At 40.3% G+C, this 19637-nt stretch overlaps 1 protein-coding gene and 1 pseudogene across 1 annotated transcript in view; both read right to left on the minus strand.

The window, feature by feature from the left end:
• Nucleotides 1–8844, minus strand: part of LOC129668681 (arylacetamide deacetylase-like 2) — an 18613-nt gene extending 9769 nt beyond the window's left edge. The window contains exon 1 of the mRNA XM_055596765.1: nt 8777–8844. Coding sequence (XP_055452740.1) covers nt 8777–8844 — 68 coding nt within the window. The remainder of the gene's footprint in view (nt 1–8776) is intronic.
• A 1738-nt stretch (nt 8845–10582) lies between these two features.
• LOC129668682 (tubulin epsilon chain-like) lies at nt 10583–13362 on the minus strand (annotated as a pseudogene).
• Nucleotides 13363–19637: the final 6275 nt, after the last annotated feature.

Raw genomic sequence — 19637 nt, forward strand, 5'->3', positions numbered from 1 at the left:
TCTGTCGAGAATTCTCTGTTTAGCTCTGTTCCTCATTTTTTAATTGGATTACTTGGTTTGCTGCTTTTCAGCTTCTTTAGTTCTTTGTATTTACTGGATACTAGTCCTCTGTCAGAAAAAGGGTTGGTGAAGATTCTTTCCCAATCTGTAGGCAGGCGTTTTGTTTTGATGACAGTGTCCTTTGCTTTACAGAAGCTTTTCAGTTTCATGAGGTCCCATTTATTGATTGTTGCTCTTAGAGCCTGTGCTGTTGGTGTTCTGTTCAGGAAGTTGTCTCCTGTGCCAATGAGTTCTAGGCTGTTCCCCACTTTTTTTTCCAACTGATTTAGAGTATCTGGTTTTATGTTGAGGTCTTTAATCCACTTAGACTTTAGTTTTGTGCAGGGTGATAAATATGGATCTATTTTCATTTTTCTGCATATAGACATCCAGTCGGACCAGCACCATTTGTTGAAGATGCTGTCTTTTTTCCACTGAATGGTTTTGGCTTCTTTGTCAAAAATCGAGTATTCATAGGAGTGTGGGTTTATTTCTGGGTCTTCTATGCGGTTCCATTGATCCTTCTTTCTGTTTTTATGCCAATACCATGCAGTTTTTATTACTATTGCTCTGTAGTACAACTTGAGATCGGGGATAGTGATACCTCCAGATGATCTGTTGTTGTACAGGATCATTTTCGAGATTCTGGGTTTTTTGTTTCTCCATATGAAGCTGAGAATCTTTTTTTCAAGGTCTGTAAAGAATTGAGTTGGTATTTTGCTGGGAATTGCATTGAATCTGTAGATTGCTTTTGGCAGGATAGCCATTTTCACAATGTTAATCCTACCAATCCATGAGCATGATTTCCTTATTTTTCGTTGCTGAGTAATATTCCATTGTATAGATGTACCACAATTTATGCATCCATTCTTCAGTTAAGGGGCATCTGGGCTGTTTCCAGCTTCTGGCTATTACAAATAAAGCTGCTACAAATATGGTTGAGCAAATGTCCTTTTTGTGTACTTGAGCCTCTTTTAGATATATGACTAGGAATGGTATGGCTGGATCTTGAGGAAACGCTATTACTAGTTGTCTAAGAAAGTGCCAGATTGCTTTCCAGAGTGGTTGTATAAGTTAACATTCCCACAAGCAGTGGAGGAGGGTTCCCCTTTCTCCACAACCTCTCCAGCATGTGTTGTCACTTGAGTTTTTAATCTTGGCCATTCTGATGGCTGTAAGGTGAATTCTCAGGGTTGTTTTGATTTGCATTTCCCTAATGGCTAATGAGGTTGAGCACTTCTTTAAATGCTTTTCTCCCATTCGATATTCCTCTACAGAGAGTTCTCTGTTTAGCTTTGTTCCCCATTTTTTAAGTGGATTACTTGGTTTGCTGCTTTTCAGCTTCTTTAGTTCTTTATATATACAGGATATGAGTCCTCTGTCAGATAAAAGGTTGGTGAAGATTCTTTCCCAATCTGTAGGCAGTCGCTTTGTTTTGATGACGATGTCCTTTGCTTTACAGAAGCTTTTCAAAATCATGAGGTCCCATTTATTGATTGTTGCTCTTAGAGCCTGTGCTGTCGGTGTTCTGTTCAGGAAGATTTCTCCTGTACCAATGAGTTCTAGGGTCTTCCCCACTTTTTTTTGTAGCAGATTTAATGTGTCTCGTTTTATGTTGAGGTCTTTCATCCACTTGGACTTTAGTTTTGTGCAGGGTGATAAGTATGGATCTATTTTCATTTTTCTACATGTAAACATCCAGTCGGACCAGCACCATCTGTTGAAGATGCTATCTTTTTTTCCATTGTATGGTTTTGGCATCTTTGTCAAAAATCAGGTGTCCATAAGTGTGTGGGTTTATTTCTGGGTCTTCTGTTCGATTCCATTAATCCACCTTTCTGTTTCTACGCCAGTACCATGCAGTTTTTATAACTGTTGCTCTATAGTACAGCTTGAGATCAGGGATGGAGATACCTCCAGAAGATCTTTTATTGTAGAGGATTGTTTTAGCAATTCTGTGTTTCCTGTTATTCCATACGAAGTTGAGAATTTTTCTTTCCAGGTCTGTAAAGAATTGTTTTGGCAATTTGATGGGAATTGCATTAAATCTGTAGATTGCTTTTGGTAAGATGGCCATTTTTACTATGTTAATCCTGCCAAGCCATGAGCATGGGAGATCTTTCCATCTTCTCATATCTTCTTCTAATTCTTTCTTCAGAGACTTGAAATTTTTTTCATACAAGTCTTTGACTTGCTTGGTTAGGGTTACACCAAGGTACTTTATGTCATTTGTGGCTATTGTGAAGGGTGTTGTTTCCCTAATTTCTTTCTCAGCCCATTTGACTTTTGTATACAGGAGTGTTACTGATTTCTTTAAGGTAACATTGTATCCGGCCAATTTGCTGAAGATGTTTATCAGCTGTAGGAGTTCCCTGGTAGAGTTTTGGTGGTCACTCATGTATACTATCATATCATCTGCAAATAATGATAATTTGACTTCTTCCTTTCCAATCTGTATCCCCTTGACCTCCTTCAACTGTCTTATTGCTCTAGCAAGGACTTCCAGCACTATGTTGAAGAGATATGGAGAGAGTGAGCAGCCTTGTCTTGTCCCTGATTTCAGTGGAATTGATTTATGTTTCTCTCCGTTCAGTTTGATGTTGGCTATAGGCTTGCTATATATCGCCTTTACTATACTATGTTTAGATATGTGCCTTGTATCCCTGATCTCTCCAAGACTTTAAACATGGATGGGTGTTGGACTTTGTTAAATGCTTTTTCAGCATCTAGGGAGATTATCATGTGGTTTTTTTTTCTTTCAGTTTGTTCATATGGTGGATCACATTGACGGATTTCCTTATATTGAACCACGCCTGCATACCTGGGATGAAGCCTACTTGGTCATAGTGGATATTATCTTTGATGTGTTCTTGGATTTGGTTTGCAAGTATTTTGTTAAGTATTTTTGCATCAATGTTCATAAGGGAGATTGGCCTGAAATTCTCTTTCTTTGTTGAGTCTTTGTGAGGTTTAGGTTCCAAGGTGATTGTGGCTTCATAGAATGAGTTTGGTAATGTTCCTTCTGTTTCTATTTTGTGGAATAGTTTGAAAAGAATTGGTGTTAGCTCTTCTTTGAAGGTCTGGTAGAATTCTGCGCTGAAGCCATCTGGTCCTGGGCTTTTTTTGGATGGGAGACTTTTGATGACTGCTTCTATTTCTTTGGGGGATATAAGACTGTTTAATTGATTTACCTGGTCCTGATTCAGCTTTGGTGAGTCAAATCGATCAAGAAAATTGTCCATTTCATTTAGATTTTCAAATTTTGTGGCATATAGACTTTTGAAGTAAGTCCTAATGATTGTTTGGATTTCCTCAGTGTCTGTAGTTATGTCCCCCCTTTCATTTCTGATTTTGTTGATTTGGGTGGTGTCTCTCTGCCTTTTAGTTAGCTTGGCTAAGGGTTTGTCGATCTTGTTGATTTTCTCAAAGAACCAGCTCTTGGTTTCATTGATTCTTTGAATTGTTTTATTTGTTTCTAATTGATTGATTTCAGCCCTGAGTTTGATTATTTCCAGCTGTCTACTCCTTTTTGGTGTGTCTGCTTCTTCTTTTTCTAGGGTTTTTAAGTGGGCCATTAATTTGCTTGAATGAGCTGTCTCGAATTTCTTCTTGAAGGCAGTTAGTGCTATGAACTTTCCTCTTAGCACTGCTTTCATTGTGTCCCACAAGTTAGGGTATGTTGTGTCTTCATTTTCATTGAGTTCTAGAAAGGCTTTAATTTCTTTCTTTATTTCTTCCCTGACCCAGCTGTCATTTAGTAACAAGTTGTTCAGTTTCCATGAGTGTGTAGGCTTTTTGCTATTTCTGTTGTTGTTGAAGTCCAGCTTTATTCCATGGTGATCAGACAGGATACAAGGGATTATTTCAGTCTTCTTGTATCTGTTGAGGCTTGCTTTGTGACCAACTATATGGTCTATTTTGGAGAAGGTTCCATGAGGTGCTGAGAAGAAGGTAAATTCTTTTGTGTTTGGGTGTAAAGTTCTGTAGATGTCTGTGAGGTCCATTTGATTCATGACCTCTGTCAGAGATATTGTTTCTTTGTTTAATTTCTGTTTTGTTGACCTGTCCTTTGTTGAGAGTGGGGTGTTGAAGTCTCCCACTATTAATGTGTGGGGATCTATATGTGGTTTAAATTTTATCAATGTTTCTTTTACAAATGTGGGTGCTCTTGTATTTGGGGCATAGATGTTCAGGATTGTGATGTCTTCCTGGTGGAATTTTCCCTTGATGAGTATGAAGTGTCCTTCTTCATCTCTTTTTATTAATTTTGGTTGAAAGTCTATTTTATCAGATATTAGAATGGCTACTCCTGCTTATTTCTTGGGTCCATTTGCTTGGAACGTCGTCTTCCAAACTTTTACCCTCAGGTAATGTCTATCTTTGTGTCTTAGGTGTGTTTCTTGTATGCAACAGATTGCTGGGTTTTGTTTACGTATCCATTCTGTTAATCTGTGTCTTTTTACTGGAGAGTTGAGTCCATTGATGTTGAGAGAGATTAATGACCAGTGGCTGTTAGATCCTTTGATTTTGATGTTGGCTGTGGTCATAAGGTTGTGTGCTTGGTTTCTTTTTGTTTTGCTGTAGTAAGGTTAATTATTTCCTGTGTTTTCTTGACAGAAGCTAATTTTCTTGGGTTGTATTTTCACTTCCAGTGTCTTCTGTAATGCTGGATTTGTGTGTAGGTATTGTTGAAATTTGTTTTTGTCATTGAATATCTTGTTTTCTCCGTCTATGAGGACTGAGAGTTTTGCAGGGTATAGTAGCCTGGGTTGACATCTGTGTTCTCTTAGGGTCTGCATGTTTACCTCTGTAGTTCCTGTTTTCTTCCCTAAATTTTTCCTCTCCATTATTTCCTCCATTTGTGTTTTCTTTAATTTTTCTAGTTCTATCTTCAGGTCTTGAGTTGTTTTGTTTACTTCCTTCACCTGTCTGGTTGTATTTTCCTCCTTTTCTTTTAGTTCCTTCAACTCTGTCTCTTTGATTTCTTTCAGTGATTTAATCATTTCTTCTCTGAAGGCCACAATCTGTTTGGCTGCATCTTCCCGTATTTCTTCACGGATGGCCCTAATCTGCTTGTCTCTATCTTCCTCCATTTCTTTACGGATAGCAATGATCTGTTTGGTTTTATCTTCCTCTAATTCTTTACGTATTTTATCTGTTTCCTCTATTATTCTCTTCATCAACATAGATGTAAGGTCATCTTCTTGATTTTCTATTATGCTGCATTGTTCAGGGCTGTTCGCCCCTGGATGGCTGGGTTCTGGAGATGCCATATTGCTCTGTCTTTTGTTGGTTGAGCCTTTACGCTGACCTCTACCCATTGGGCTGATTTAGGTGCTGGCTGTTAGTTTCTGTGCTTCCTGGAGTCCTGAGGTAGGGAGTATCCCCTTGGCCGGAAGATGGTTTTTCCTGAAGGAGTCCTTCTCTGCTTTTTGGTTATGGTCACTGTATGGCCAGTGTTTCTCAGGAGTTGCCACTGCTCACCTCAGGTTTATAGCCCTGAGTAGTAGCTGTGGTCTATGTTAGGCAGGGGGGGGATCTCCTCTTACCCATAAAATTTGTCAAGACAGCTGCCCCACTGCTGGGTTTCTTGTTATAAATTTAGTGTGCTGCTGCTCACTAAATTTCCATGTACAGTCCTCTTGAAGAGACTGCTGATTCCCTAGCTGTGGGGTTTTCTCCCAACAGGGAAACTCAGTCTGTTATCCTGGGGCGCACAGTTCTGTCTGAGAAAGTGGGAGGTGCACTCAGCAAGTCTCTGGGCCAAAGGCTGATTGCTCTGCTCTGGACCTGGAGGATGTGCACCTAGGTTGAGTTGGCGCCTGGGGGCACTGCTCTGGTCTGGAGGCTGGGTGCCTCACTCTGGACCAGAAGCTGTGTGTCTCTGTCTGGGATGGCGGCTGTAGGCACCGCTCTGGGCCAGACGCTGTGGGTGCAGCCCCCCTGAAGGATCAAGGATTCCTACAGTTTTGGCAGTCCAGCCAGGGACAACTGGCCGATCCCTGGCACAGTATCTGAGGGCTGCTGTAATGGCTCTTTGGCTCCTGCAGGTCCAAGGATGCAGCTGTGTGTCCCAGTGCCCCAGGGGAATGCAACAATGGCGGCAGAGCCCAGCGCTTCTGCTTGCACTAGAGTCTGCGTGAGTCCAGGAAGTGTTTTGGTGCTGGGTGTCCTAAGCGTTAGAGCTGCTGACCCCCTCCGTTGGGGATTTCCTCCTGCCAGAGACACGCAGTCTGGTGTCCTGGTGCCCTGGTGCCCACAGTTCTATCTGAGGTGGCGAATCACGCGCGCAGACAGGGCTCCGTGCAGGCAGGTGCCTTTGTCCCGGCAATGGGTCCGCGCTGGCTCCTGGGGCACCCGCGGAACCCAAGTCTTTTCCAGGGGATGTCTGGGTAACCTGGGGTCGGTCCCAATTGTTTCCTGCTCTGTGGGGTTATCTCTCGACTGGGAAATCCAGTCTATGGTGTTGTGGGCCCACAGTTCAGTCTGGGACCGTGACCAGATCGCGCTGGCGGGTAGCTCTGGGCTGACGACCAAGCGCCTGGCGGAACGGGGATCTCTTCCACGGTTTAGCTGGGTGAGTTAAATCTGATCGAATCCCCCACCGTGGGGTATCCTCTCACCTGAGAAACACAACCACTTGTGTTTTATGGCCGCGAGTTCTGATTGCTGGTCACTGTGCCAATCCTGCTGTGCTGCTCCTCAGAATGAGAGTCCTCCCGGCGCCGCCATCTTGCCCCGCCTCTGGTGGTATTTTTACATAATGGAATACTACTCAGTAATCAAAAAGGAGGAAATTATGAAATTTGCAGGCAAATGGTGGGATCTAGAAAAGATCATCCTGAGTGAAATATCCCAGGAGAAAGACAAACATGGTATATACTCACTTATATAGCCCTATAAATTATGACAAACATAATGAAATCTATACACCTAAAAAAAATAATCAAGAGAGTAGACATGGGGTAAGATGATCAATCCTCATTTAGAAAGACAGATGGGATGTGCATTGAACATATGACAGGAGTCTACTGAGCGCATCTGAAAGACTAAGTAGCAGTGTTTTCAAAGCAGATACAAAGACTCATGACCAAACCTTCGGCAGAGTACAGGGAATCATATGAAAGAAGGGGAGTTAGTATGATGGGGAAAGGATAGGAGCTCTACAAGGACCAAATATATCTGGGCACAGGGTCTTGTCAGAGACTGTCATTCAACCAAGGACCATGTATGGATATAACCTAGAACCTCTGCTCAGATGTAGCCTGTGGTAGCTCAGTAACCAATTGGTTTCCCATAGTGAGGGGAACAAGGACTATTTCTAACAGGAACTCAATGACTGGCTCTTTGACCTCCCCACCCCTTAAGGGAGGATCAGTCCTGTTAGGCCACAGAGGAGGGCTTCGCAGCCAGTCCTGAAGATACCTGATAAAACAGGATTGGATGAATGGGAGGAGCCCCCCCCCATCAGTGGACTTGGAAAGGGGCACAGTGGAGATGAGGGAGGGAGGGTGGGATTGGGAGAGAATGAGGGAGCGGGACATGGCTGGGATACAGAGTTAATAAAATGTAACTGATAAGAAAAAAATAAAATTAAAAAAAATATAAAAAAAGAAAAAAGATTGTAAGTCAGATATTTCAGAAAATATAATTATTCTAGTTGCTTCAGTGATTGATTACAAGGACAGCACTGACCTTCCAGTATATTTACTTGATTCTATTACACTTGCAGTGAAGATTCCTTTCAGTGTATTCAGATAAGTCCATAATTCTGTAAATCCATTCTGCACTATGGAGTCAATGGGAAACATTCACCCTCATGATGAACGTTTCATAAATATAGAGTACATCCAGTAAATATTTGTGTAATATGTATCTTCCCATCCTTGGTATATGATGGAAAGTTGCATCAAAATCATGATATATGAAGAACTCTAATTGAAGAACACTTGAATGTCCCAACACTGATCTAATATTAATGTTGGTATAATGTTCTTTTGAAATGTATACACTTTACCCTTGTTCATTCAAACCCCCTCTCTCATTTCATTCTGGACATTGCATTGTGATACTTATTCTAAACATCCTGTCTCAACTTGGTGAAAAATTCTAAATAAAGCAAGTAGCCACAGTGTTGAGCAGGGAAAGGAAGTAAGCGGGAGATGGGAGGAGCCAGAGGACAGGAAAGAGGGGAGGAACTGGAGGACAGGAAAAGGTGGGAGCAGAAAGCAGAGAGAGGAGAGCTGAGTTGGAGAGAGATCTTGGAACTATGTGGAGAGATGGACCAGACCTAATATATCACAAAAAACAAGTATAATGGGTAAAATCTAAATGTTAGGAAAATATGAGGGCTTGGAGGTTTAAGAGGGAGTAATCATTGCCCAGCATTGTGTTCTAGGTTAACTAAATAAACCCAGTCTCTGTGTGGTGATTTGGTTATACAGCTGTTTAGGATTAATAGCAAGCATTACTAAAAGAATATCAATAGTAAATATTAATCAACACCTACAACACTAAGTCCATGATTAAATCTAACCTACAGTGTTTTTATTAGTAGCTCAAGTGAAATACATCCCAGGACTGTAGTGGCTGCCTTTCCCAGGTAAGAAAAAAAGAATTTAAACCTAAACTTCAGAACAAGGATCCAACCATGTCTGAGGCTTAGGTGGCTTGCTTTGTAAACCAAGCCTAGTCTGGGAGGGCTATGACCATAGCATGAAAATTGTCATTCTCTTACTCTATTCCCACAACAACAGCATCAAGTTTGTTTGCTGTCCATCGGCTCAGGTCATCATAGGGCTGCATCTCTGAAATGAAAGAGATAAAAACAAAACTGTGGTTTGTGGATTATCAAGTTATGGAAACAAAGCTACATCTAAGACCAGTGATAGAAATGTGAATTATGATTAATTCGTGAAAACCCTGTAATCGCTGCTACAAAAAGGAAAACTCCATTAGAGTAAGAAGAATTACTTATTTTCTACCCATTAATTTTTTTTCCTTACCCAATGTAGTGAGGTAAAATCTAGTTGTTCACTATGGGAGCAGCTTGTCATATCTAGCCTATTTTGGGCAAATCAGAATTTTTTCAGTTTCAAGGAAGTGTCGAATTTAGGAGATGTCTTCATAGAGATAGGTCCTGACACGTCATGCTCTGCTCCTTCCTGGGACCAGTTTCATGAAGAGGAGGATTGTGGGTAGGAAGTCCTGACAGAGAGTATATAAGGATATGTTGCACTCATGATGATCCATTAGCAGGAACTATGGCCTTAAAAACGCTTGATCAACAATAGGCACATTGTTTTTAATGTTTTTGGTTGAATTCTGTATTCCCAAGAGAGGAAAACATTTATGTCTTGACTCTGTAGTTCTTCAGCAGCATTATTTCTTTTCTGTACTTGGTAGTTAAATGACAACAGTTTATCAGATCCTATCACCTGACAGTTACTAGGGAGACAGATTTACAGAAATGAGTAAGATAATACTATATAAATGGATCTGTAATCATCATTGCCTTATTTTGAGTATCAGTTAAGATTCTTCTAGGAAGGAGGAAATAGAATGTCGGTGACTACTGTTAATAATTGCACTATTGCAGTTTTTATAACAAATAATATAAAAACAAACTTCCGTGATAAAAACCAAAAATAGAACACTTACTTGGCAAAGGAACATAAAATATTAATAAATGAAGCATAGAACATATTATTTTTGCTTAAAACAGATTTTCTCCTAAAATCATTTTCTTGAAAGACAAACCAACCAATAGATCTGAAACATAAATTGTGACTGAAAACATTAGACACTCAAAAGAGAGAGATAGGGTGGAGTAATTTCAGTAGATGATAACCATTTACTACAAAGTTCAGAAGACATCAAACTTAGCAATGTTCTTTCAGTATGCACACGGGACATGGTAAACAATGACCAGTGGCTCTATTTAAACTATTTGTTATGAAAGTGACTGGATGTCTAAGTTGTGTTTCTTGAGTATAAATACTTGAATATACATACATATTACTCAAAGAACAAAAAGTCTGAACAGTTTTAATAAAAACTACCCAGAAACGTCCAGACATTACATAGATTGTGTTCTTCCATTCCTGGTACCTACTTTTCCAGCATTCAAACAGAGTATGAAAAATAAAGTATAAATAAGAAAAGATATGTAAACAGTCTCTCTGAGGCATCATCGCTGAAGAGGCCTGCAGATGCCATGAATAAAGTACTCTACATCGTCTCTTGCTGCACAGCCCAGCCTGGCCCTGAACACAGTCCTCCTGCATGTCAGCTGCACTGAGGTACTCCTGCGCCACTATGCTTGCTCTCTTATCTTACTTTGACAAATTGCTAGATGTGATACCACACACTAGTATTAGAAAAAAAATGTAATAAAACAGAAACCACCATTTGAGACAAATACTTCCTGATACCATGAAAACCAAACTGGGATTTCTGAATTACAGAAAAGGCTGAAACAGAAAGGGGACAAAACCCAATGTGAATCAGAAAAAAGTAACACGTGCATTCTGTAGCTTCTTCCTCACAAGAACATGCTCAGCCTGGGCACGTCGGGCAGAGGCAGGCTCTTTGTTGCGTCGAGGTCACTGTACTCCTGTCTGAGTACTGACAGGGAGGACACAGCTTCCGCAAACATGCTCTCCTCCATCTCATCAACTTGTAGATAGTGGTGGAGGTGAGCCTTTTTCTTGTAGAGCATCATGAACCTTTCTCTTAGCTCCATGAAGGCAGGCTTCACACATGTGTTATTTGCTAAAGCTAACAGTGAATGAGAGTGACCCACAGGTAGGACTGAGCACAGGCTAGTCTTCCAGCCCTCTTGATTCCAGGAGACACAGCAGAGCAGGTTTTAACCTTTCAATATTTCTGGGAAGATCTGAAATCTGCACGTTTCCTCTAATGATGAGGGCACAGGCAAGGTAGAGACTATGTCTGGGGTCTGCTTGAATAAGCTGGTGATCTTTACTAAACATCTGATCCAATCTTTGAGGGGGAATGTTAACATCTGCCAGTATGTACAGAGGTGTTAGGCTTGACACAAGATAATGAAGTCGAGGGAAAGGAACCAAGTTCATGGTGATTTCATTCAGGTCCATATTAAGGAATCCCTCAGATCTTGCAGAGCTTGTCAGGCTGAGGAGCAGGTTTGCCACAGTGTTGTTCATTGTGTCAAAGGGCTTCTTGTGGCACTTTTTAACAGCCCCTACATTCGAGGTAATGAGACTCTTAGGCTTCACAGCTGTATCCAACTTTCCAGAACTGACCACAAGATCAGTTTTGCCAATGATGTCAAATAAAAATTGGTTGTCAATGTGCAGCACACAGTCTGCATGCTCATTGAGCTCCTCCATGGCAAACATGAAGGCTGTTATAAGGTGAGGTGACAACATTGTCCTCGCTCCTCCCATGGAGTGTATGATGAAGAAACACTGCCAGCAGTCACAGTGCTCTGCTGCTTCCGGAGTTTCTGTAAAATCTGTTCCCGGTAAAGACTTCCAAAAACTTTGTGACCCACAGCCCAATTATCTCCTGAGCCAGAAATGTCAGCGATGAGCTGTTTGCTATCAAATACATCTCTCAGTGGTCCTTGGAGAATTTCATTCACTACTCCTTCTTCCATGTCAATAAAAACAGCTCGGGCTTTTAAAGAAGATATTCTCCCTTTGGAAATACTGCCACCATCACCAACCACTCTGGTGCCACCATTCCTGAAGAAGCTCCTTATTGCATCACCATAAATTCCTTCCCTGTAAGACTACGGACCATGTCATCCCGCCCCGGGGACCAGCACGAACCTTCCCGCCGGTATTCCCGCCCTTGCGTTTGAGCCAAACGACGCTCTTTGAAGGGTCTTCAGCAGCATATTTTCTGCATGTCTAGTTAGGAGAAGGTGAACTTAACCAGCATTTTTATATTCATAAATTCAGAGTTTTGCCATAATTAGTTTTTTTATGTCGCTGATAGTCAGGATATTTGTCCTTTTTAAACTTTCTTCTTTTTATATTCAATGTTATGTTTTTAAGATTTGTTTATTTTATGTACCTGAGTACATAATCTGCGTGTACACCTGCATGTCAGAAGAAGGTATCCAATCCCAGTATAGATTGTTGTGAGCCACCATGTGGTTGCTGGGACTTGAACTCAGGACATCTGGAAGAGCAGACAGTGTTCTTAACTGCTGAGCTATCTCTCCAGTCCCCTATCTTTAATATTACAATACAATTACATAATTTGTTCCTTCCTTTCCTCTCTACAAAGTCTCCCAAATACCTTTTTCTATCTTTCAAATTCATGGTTCTTTTTTCATTAATTGTTGTTATATTAATATAATATACATCTTATATTACATGTATATACCTACATATATTTCCAAATATAACCTGCTCAGTCTGTAAAATGTTACTTGTATTCAGTATTGACCATTTAGTGTTGGATAACCAATTGATGTCCTATTCTTTGGGACAGACTGTTTTCTTTCAGTGTTCCTTAGTTGACTGAAGTTCTTTGTTTGGATCTGAGGCCTGGTGGGCTATTCCTAGTCCACTTTGGCATATGTATTGGTGTTGCCCCTTGCAACTTGAACTAAAGCCAGATGTACTTCTTTGTTTAAAGTTTAAAATGTTGCCACAGATTTAAACACTTAAATAAATCCATTCATATTTAAAAATCATAAGAAACTTGTTTACTTTCTAAACAGAATTAATAATTTCAGTATTTATTAAAATAAGCAATATCTATTCCAAGATGGCAGTGACCAGCATGCACCTTATTCAGAGGAGCTGAAACTCCGAATTGGAAATCGATTCCGGAAGCTGCAGCGCAGTTACCAGTTTCTGGAGTTCCTACAACTAGCAGCTGAAGCAGAGGAGGCACCCCACAGTGCACACAGCTCGCCTGCACACAATGCTGCCTGCTCCAAGCACAGATCTCCCTCCTTGATATTTGAGATTGAGAACACTCAAACCCCCAGCATTTCCCCCAAGACCTCCGATCTCCAGCCTTGCCTGAGTGGGAGGCAGCAGAGGAATCACATAGTGCTTCCCAATTCAGAGAGCAGAGCCCAGCCTGCTGTGCTCCCAGCTTCTAGCACAGAGCACAGGGCAGGGCACACAGAGCCCGCAACAGAGTACTTGTCCCACCCACACCTTCAGCCACAGACCTCAGAGTCCAGCCTGCAGAGCCCTCTACAGACTGAGACCACAGGGTATTCAGGAAACCTGCACAGGTGCTTTGTGCCCGCAATCTGCGCTTGCTAACTGCGTCAGCATCCACATCCCCTCCTGCACTTGCTCCCAACCCCATATCCCAAGCACCTACACTCTCTAGCACTCCCCTTCAAGACACACGTGCGCACGTGTGCACACACACACACACACACACACACACACACACACACACACACACATGCTTACTCCCCCCACAATAACGAATCTGCACCTGTGGCTTTTCCTCGTTCAGGTACAACTTTAGCAGCAACACACACTCTCAAATCATTGGACTTCCCTGATCTTCCTGAAGAATAGTCCAGACATCAGAGAAAGACAATTCTAGTCTGAAGTTCAGACTCAAGGAAAAAACAGTGAAGATCACATATAAGCAAATGGCCAAAGGTAGGTGTAAGAATGCACCCAACAAAAATCAGGACACCTTAGCCCCACCAGCAACCCAAAAATCAATGGATATTTTAATTCAGTGGAAACACAGGAAAATGACTTTAAAGATATGCTTATGCAGTTACTAGAGGAACAAAAAGAGGAAATGAACAGAGGTCTCAAAGAAATACAGAAGACAATAACTGCCCATGTACAGGAACAATTAGAGACACATAGAGAGGAGACAAACAAACAAAAAAATATAGGAGCCACATTCACTCAGATGAAGGAAATGGTGCAAAGCATGAAAACAGAATTAGAATCTATAAAGAAAACACAAACAGAGAAAACCCTGGAACTGGAGAACTTAGAGAAAAGATCAGAAACCACAAAGGTAAGCATCACCAATAGAATACAAGAGATGGAAGAGAGAAGCTTAGGTGCTGAAGATACACTTGCTGAAATTGATTCCTCCCTCAAAGAAAAGGTAAGATCAGAAAAGTAACAAACACAAAACATACAAGAAATTAAGGATGCCATGAAAAGACAAAACCAAAGAATAATAGGAGTAGATGAAAGAGAAGACTCCAGGCTCCAAGGACCGGAAAAAAATATATTTTAAGTTTTATTTATTTTATTATGTTTACAATGTTCAGTCTGCATGTACACCTGAACACTAGAAGAGGGCACCAGATCTCATTATATATGGTCATTAGCCACCATGTGGTTGCTGAGAATTGAACTCAGGACCTCTGGAAGAGCAAGCAGTGCTCTTAACCTCTGAGCCATCTCTCCAGCGCCCCCGGAAAATATTTTTAAGAAAATCATAGAAGAAAATTTTCCCAACTTAAAGAAAGAGATGTCCATAAACATACAAGAAGCCTACAGAACACCAAATAGACTAGACCAGAAAAGAAATACTTCATGTCACATCATAGTCAAAACACTAAACCTTCAAAACAAAGAAAAACTATTAAAGGCAGCAAGGGAAAAAAGGTCAAGTAACATATGAAAGTAGGCCAATCAGAATCACACCAGACTTCTCATCAGAAACTATGAAAGCCAGAAGGGCCTGGGCAGAGGTCATGTAGTTTGTAAGGGACCACAGATGCCAACCCAGACTACTATACCCAGCAAGGCTTTCAATCAAAATAGATGGAGAAAACAAAATATTCCATGATAAAACTAAATTTAAGCAATATCTACACAGCAACCCAGCCCTACAGAAGATATTAGAAGGAAAGTCCAATCCAATGAAAATAATTACACCAAAGAAAATACAGGATATAGATAATTTCCCAACAAAATTAAAAGAAAAAAATAACAATGAATCATAGTAAGACCACCAACTCCACAATAAGAGGAACTAATAGTCATTGGTCACTATTATCTATCAACATAAATGATCCCAACTCTCCAATAAAAAGACACAGACTAGCAGAATGGTTGCAGAAACAGGATCCAACATTCTGCTGCATCCAAGAAATACACTTATGCAAAAAAGATAAACACTACCTCAGAGTAAAGGGCTGGAAAAATGTTTTTCGAGCAAATGGACCCAGAAAACAAGCAGGGATAGTGATCTTAATATCTAATAAAATAGACTTTCGACCAAAATTAATCAAAAAAGATAAGGAAGGGCACTTTCTATTCATCAAAGGAAAATTACAACAGGAGGACATCACAATTTTGAACATCTATGCCCCAAATACAAGTCCACCTGTGTTTGTAAATGAAACAGTATTAATGCTGAAATCACACATTGATCCCAACACCTTAATAGTGGGAGACTTCAACACTCCACTCTCACCAAGGGACAGGTCATCCAGTCAGAAGCAAAACGGAAACAAGGGCACTTACAGAGACCCTAAATCAAATGGACCTAATAGATATCTACAGAACTTTCCACCCAAACTCAAAAGAGTATACCTTCTTTCCAGCACCTCATGGAACCTTCTCCAAAGTAGACCATATGGTTGGTCAAAAAGCAAACCTCAGCAGATATAAGAAGATTTAAATAGTCCCTTGTATTCTGTCTGACCATCATGGTCTAAAGCTGGACCTCAACCACAATAGAAACAACAAAAAGCACATACATGGAAACTGAACAACTCGCTACTCAATGACAGCTTGGTTAAGGAAGGAATAAAGAAAGAAATTAAAGACTTCCTAGAATTCAATGAACATGAAAGCACAACACACCTAAACTTATGGGACACAATGAAGGCAGTGCTAAGAGGAAAGCTCATAGCACTAAGTGCCTTCAAGAAGAAATTTGAAACATCACATACAAGCAACTTAATGGCCCAACTGAAAGCCCTAGAAAAAAAAAAAAAAAGAAACCCATACACCCAAGAGGAGCAGACAGCTGGAAATAATCAAACTCAAGGCTGAAATTAATCAGTTAGTAACAAATAAAACTATTCAAAGAATCAATAAAAGTAAGAGCTGGTCCTTTGGGAAAATTAACAAGATAGACAAGCCATTAGCCAAACTAACAAAAAGGCAGAGAGAAACTATCCAAATCAGCAAAATCAAATGAAAAGAGGAACATAACTATAGATTGAGGAAATCCAAACAATCATTAGGTCTTACTACAAAAGCCTATATGCCACAAAATTTGAAAATCTAAATGAAATGGACAATTTTCTTGATAGATCCCATCTATCTAAATTAAGTCAAGATCAGGTAGAAAGATTGAATAGTCCCATATCCTCCAAAGAAATAGAAGTAGCCATTAAAAGTCTCCCTTTCAATAAAAGCCCAGGGCCAGATGGTTTTAGTGCAAAATTCTACCAGACTTTCAGAGAAGAGCTAACTCCTATTCTCTTCAAACTACTCCACAAAGTAGAAACAGAGGGAACATTACCAAATTCATTCTATGAAGCTACAGTCACCTTGATACCTAACCCACATGAAGACCCAACCAAAAAAGAGAACTTTAGACCAATCTCTCTTATGAATATTGATGCAAAAATACTCAATAAAATACTTGCAAACCAAATCCAAGAACACATAAAAGATCTCCACCATGATGAAGTAGGCTTCATCCCAGGCATGCAGGGGTGGCTCAATATATGGGAATCCATCAATGTGATCTACCATATTAACAAACTGAAGGAGAAAAACCACATGATCATCTCCTTAGATGCCGAAAAAGCATTTGACAAATTCAACCCCCATTTGTGTTTAAAGTCTTGGAGAGATCAGTGATACAAGGCACATACCTAAACAAAGTAAAGGTAATATACAGCAAGCCTATAGCCAACATCAAACTCAATGGAGAGAAACTTAAATCAATGCCACTGAAATCAGGGACAAGCCAAGGCTGCCCATTTTCCTCATACCTCTTCAACATAGTACTTGAAGTCCTAGCTAGAGCAATAAGACAACTAAAGGAGATCAAGGGGATATAATTCAGAAAGGAAGAAGTCAAAATATCACTGTTTGCAGATGATATGATAGTATACATGAGCAACCCCAAAAACTCAACCAGAGAACTCCTTCAACTGATAAACACCTTCAGCAAAGTGGCTGGATACAAAATCAACTAAAAAAAAATCAGAAGCCCTCCTGTATACAAAAGACAAAAGGGTTGAGAAAGAAATTAGTGAAACAACACCCTACACAATAGCCATTAATAACATAAAATACCCTGGGTGACTCTAACCAAGCAAGTGAAAGACCTGTTTGAGAAAAACTTCAAGTCTCTGAGGAAAGAGAATGAAGAAGATACCCGAAGATGGAAAGATCTCCCTTGCTCATGGATTGGTAGGATTAACATAGTGAAAATGGCCATCCTGACAAAAGCAATCTATAGATTCAATGCAATTCCCAGCAAAATACCAACATAATTCTTTACAGATCTTGAAAGAAAAATTCTCAACTTCATATGGAGAAACAAAAAACCCAGAATTTCCAAAACAATCCTGTACAACAGATCATCTGGAGGTATCTCCATCCCTGATCTCAAGCTGTACTACAGAGCAATAGTAATAAAAACTGCATGGTATTGGCATAGAAACAGAAAGGAGGATCAATGGAACTGAATAGAAGACCCAAAATCAAACCCACACATCTATGAATACTCGATTTTTGACAAAGAAGCCAAAACCATTCAATGGAAAAAAGACAGCATCTTCAACAAATGGTGCTGGTCCAACTGGATGTCTACATGCAGAAAAATGAAAATAGATCCATATTTATCACCCTACACAAAACTAAAGTCTAAATGGATTAAAGACCTCAACATAAAAACAGACACATTAAATTGGTTAGAAGAAAAATTAGGGAAGACCCTAGAACTCATCGGCACAGGAGACTACTTCCTGAAGAGAACACCAACAGCACAGGCTTTAAGATCAACAATCAATAATGGGACCTCGTGAAACTGAAAAGCTTCTGTAAAACAAAAGACATTGTTATCAAAAACAAAACGACAGCCTATATATAGACTTGGAAAGGATTTTCACCAACCCTACATCTGACAGAGGGGTAATAGCTAGTATATATAAAGAACTCAGGAAGTTAAACAGCAACAAATCAAGTAATCCAATTAAAAAATGGGGCACGGAGTTAAACAGAGAACTCTCTGTAGAGGATTGTAGAATGACAGAGAAACACTTAAAGAAACGCTCAATGTCCTCAGCCATCAGGTAGATGCAAATCAAAACGACCATGAGATTTCACCTTACATCCATCAGAATGGCTAAGATCAAAAACTCAAGTGACAACACATGCTGGAGAGGTTGTGGAGAAAGGGGAACCTTCCTCCATTGCAGGTGGGAATGCAAACTTGTACAACCACTTTGGAAAGCAATCTGGCACTTTCTCAGACAAATAGGAATAGTGATTCCTCAAGATCCAGCTATACCACTCCTAGGCACAGATCCAAAAGATGCTCAAGTACGTATCAAGGACATTTGCTCAACCATGTTTACAACAGCTTTATTTGTAATAGCCTGAACCTGGAAACAACCTAGATGTCTCTCAGTTGAGGAATGGATACAGAAATTGTGGTACTTTTACACAATGGAATACTACTCAGCAATTAAAAATGAGGAAATTATGAAATTTGCAGGCAAATGGTGGGACCTAGAAACAATCATCCTGAGTGAGGTATCCCAAAAGCTGAAAGACACACATGGTATATACTCACTTATATAGACCAATAAGATAGGATAAATATACTGAAATCTATACACCTAAAGAAGATCTGCAATGAAAAAAAAAAAAAAAGGAAATCATGAAATTTGCAGGTAAATGGTGGGACTTGGAAAGGATCATCCTGAGTGAGCTGTCTCAGAAGCAGAAAGACACACACGGTATATATTCATTCATATAGACATATAACATGGGATAAACGTACTAAAACCCTGAACATCTAAAGAAACTAATCAAGAGAGCGGACCCTGACTAAAACACTCAATCCCTATCCCCAAAGGCAAAGAGGATAGACATCAGAAGACTAAGAAAACAGTAAACAACCTAGGAACCTGCCACAGAGGGCCTCTGAAAGGCTTTGCCCTACAGACTATCAAAGCAGACACTGAGACTTAAGGCCAACTGATGGGCAAAGTGCATGGAATCTTAAGTAAGAAGTGGGAAATAGTAAGATCTGGAGAGGACAGGAACTCCACAAGGAGAGCAACAGAACCAGAAAATTTGAACACAGGGGTCTCCCCAGGGACTCATATTCCAACCAAGGAACATGCATGAAGATAACCTAGAACCCCTGCACTGATGTAGTCCATGACAGCATAATATCCAAGTGGGTTCCATAGTAATGGGAAGAGGGACTGCCTCTGATATAATCTGATAGGCCTGTTCTTTGATCACCTCCCCCTGAGGGGAGAGCAGCCTTACCAGGGCACAGAAAATGACAATGCAGCCATTCCTGATGGGATCTGATAGACTAAGATCAGAAGAAAAGAGAGGAGGACCTCCCCTATCAGTGGACTTGGGAAGGGACATGCGTGAAGAAGA

This window comes from Psammomys obesus, unplaced genomic scaffold, assembly GCF_907164565.1.
Source record: "Psammomys obesus unplaced genomic scaffold, mPsaObe1.curated_primary_1811, whole genome shotgun sequence".
NCBI lineage: Eukaryota > Metazoa > Chordata > Mammalia > Rodentia > Muridae > Psammomys > Psammomys obesus.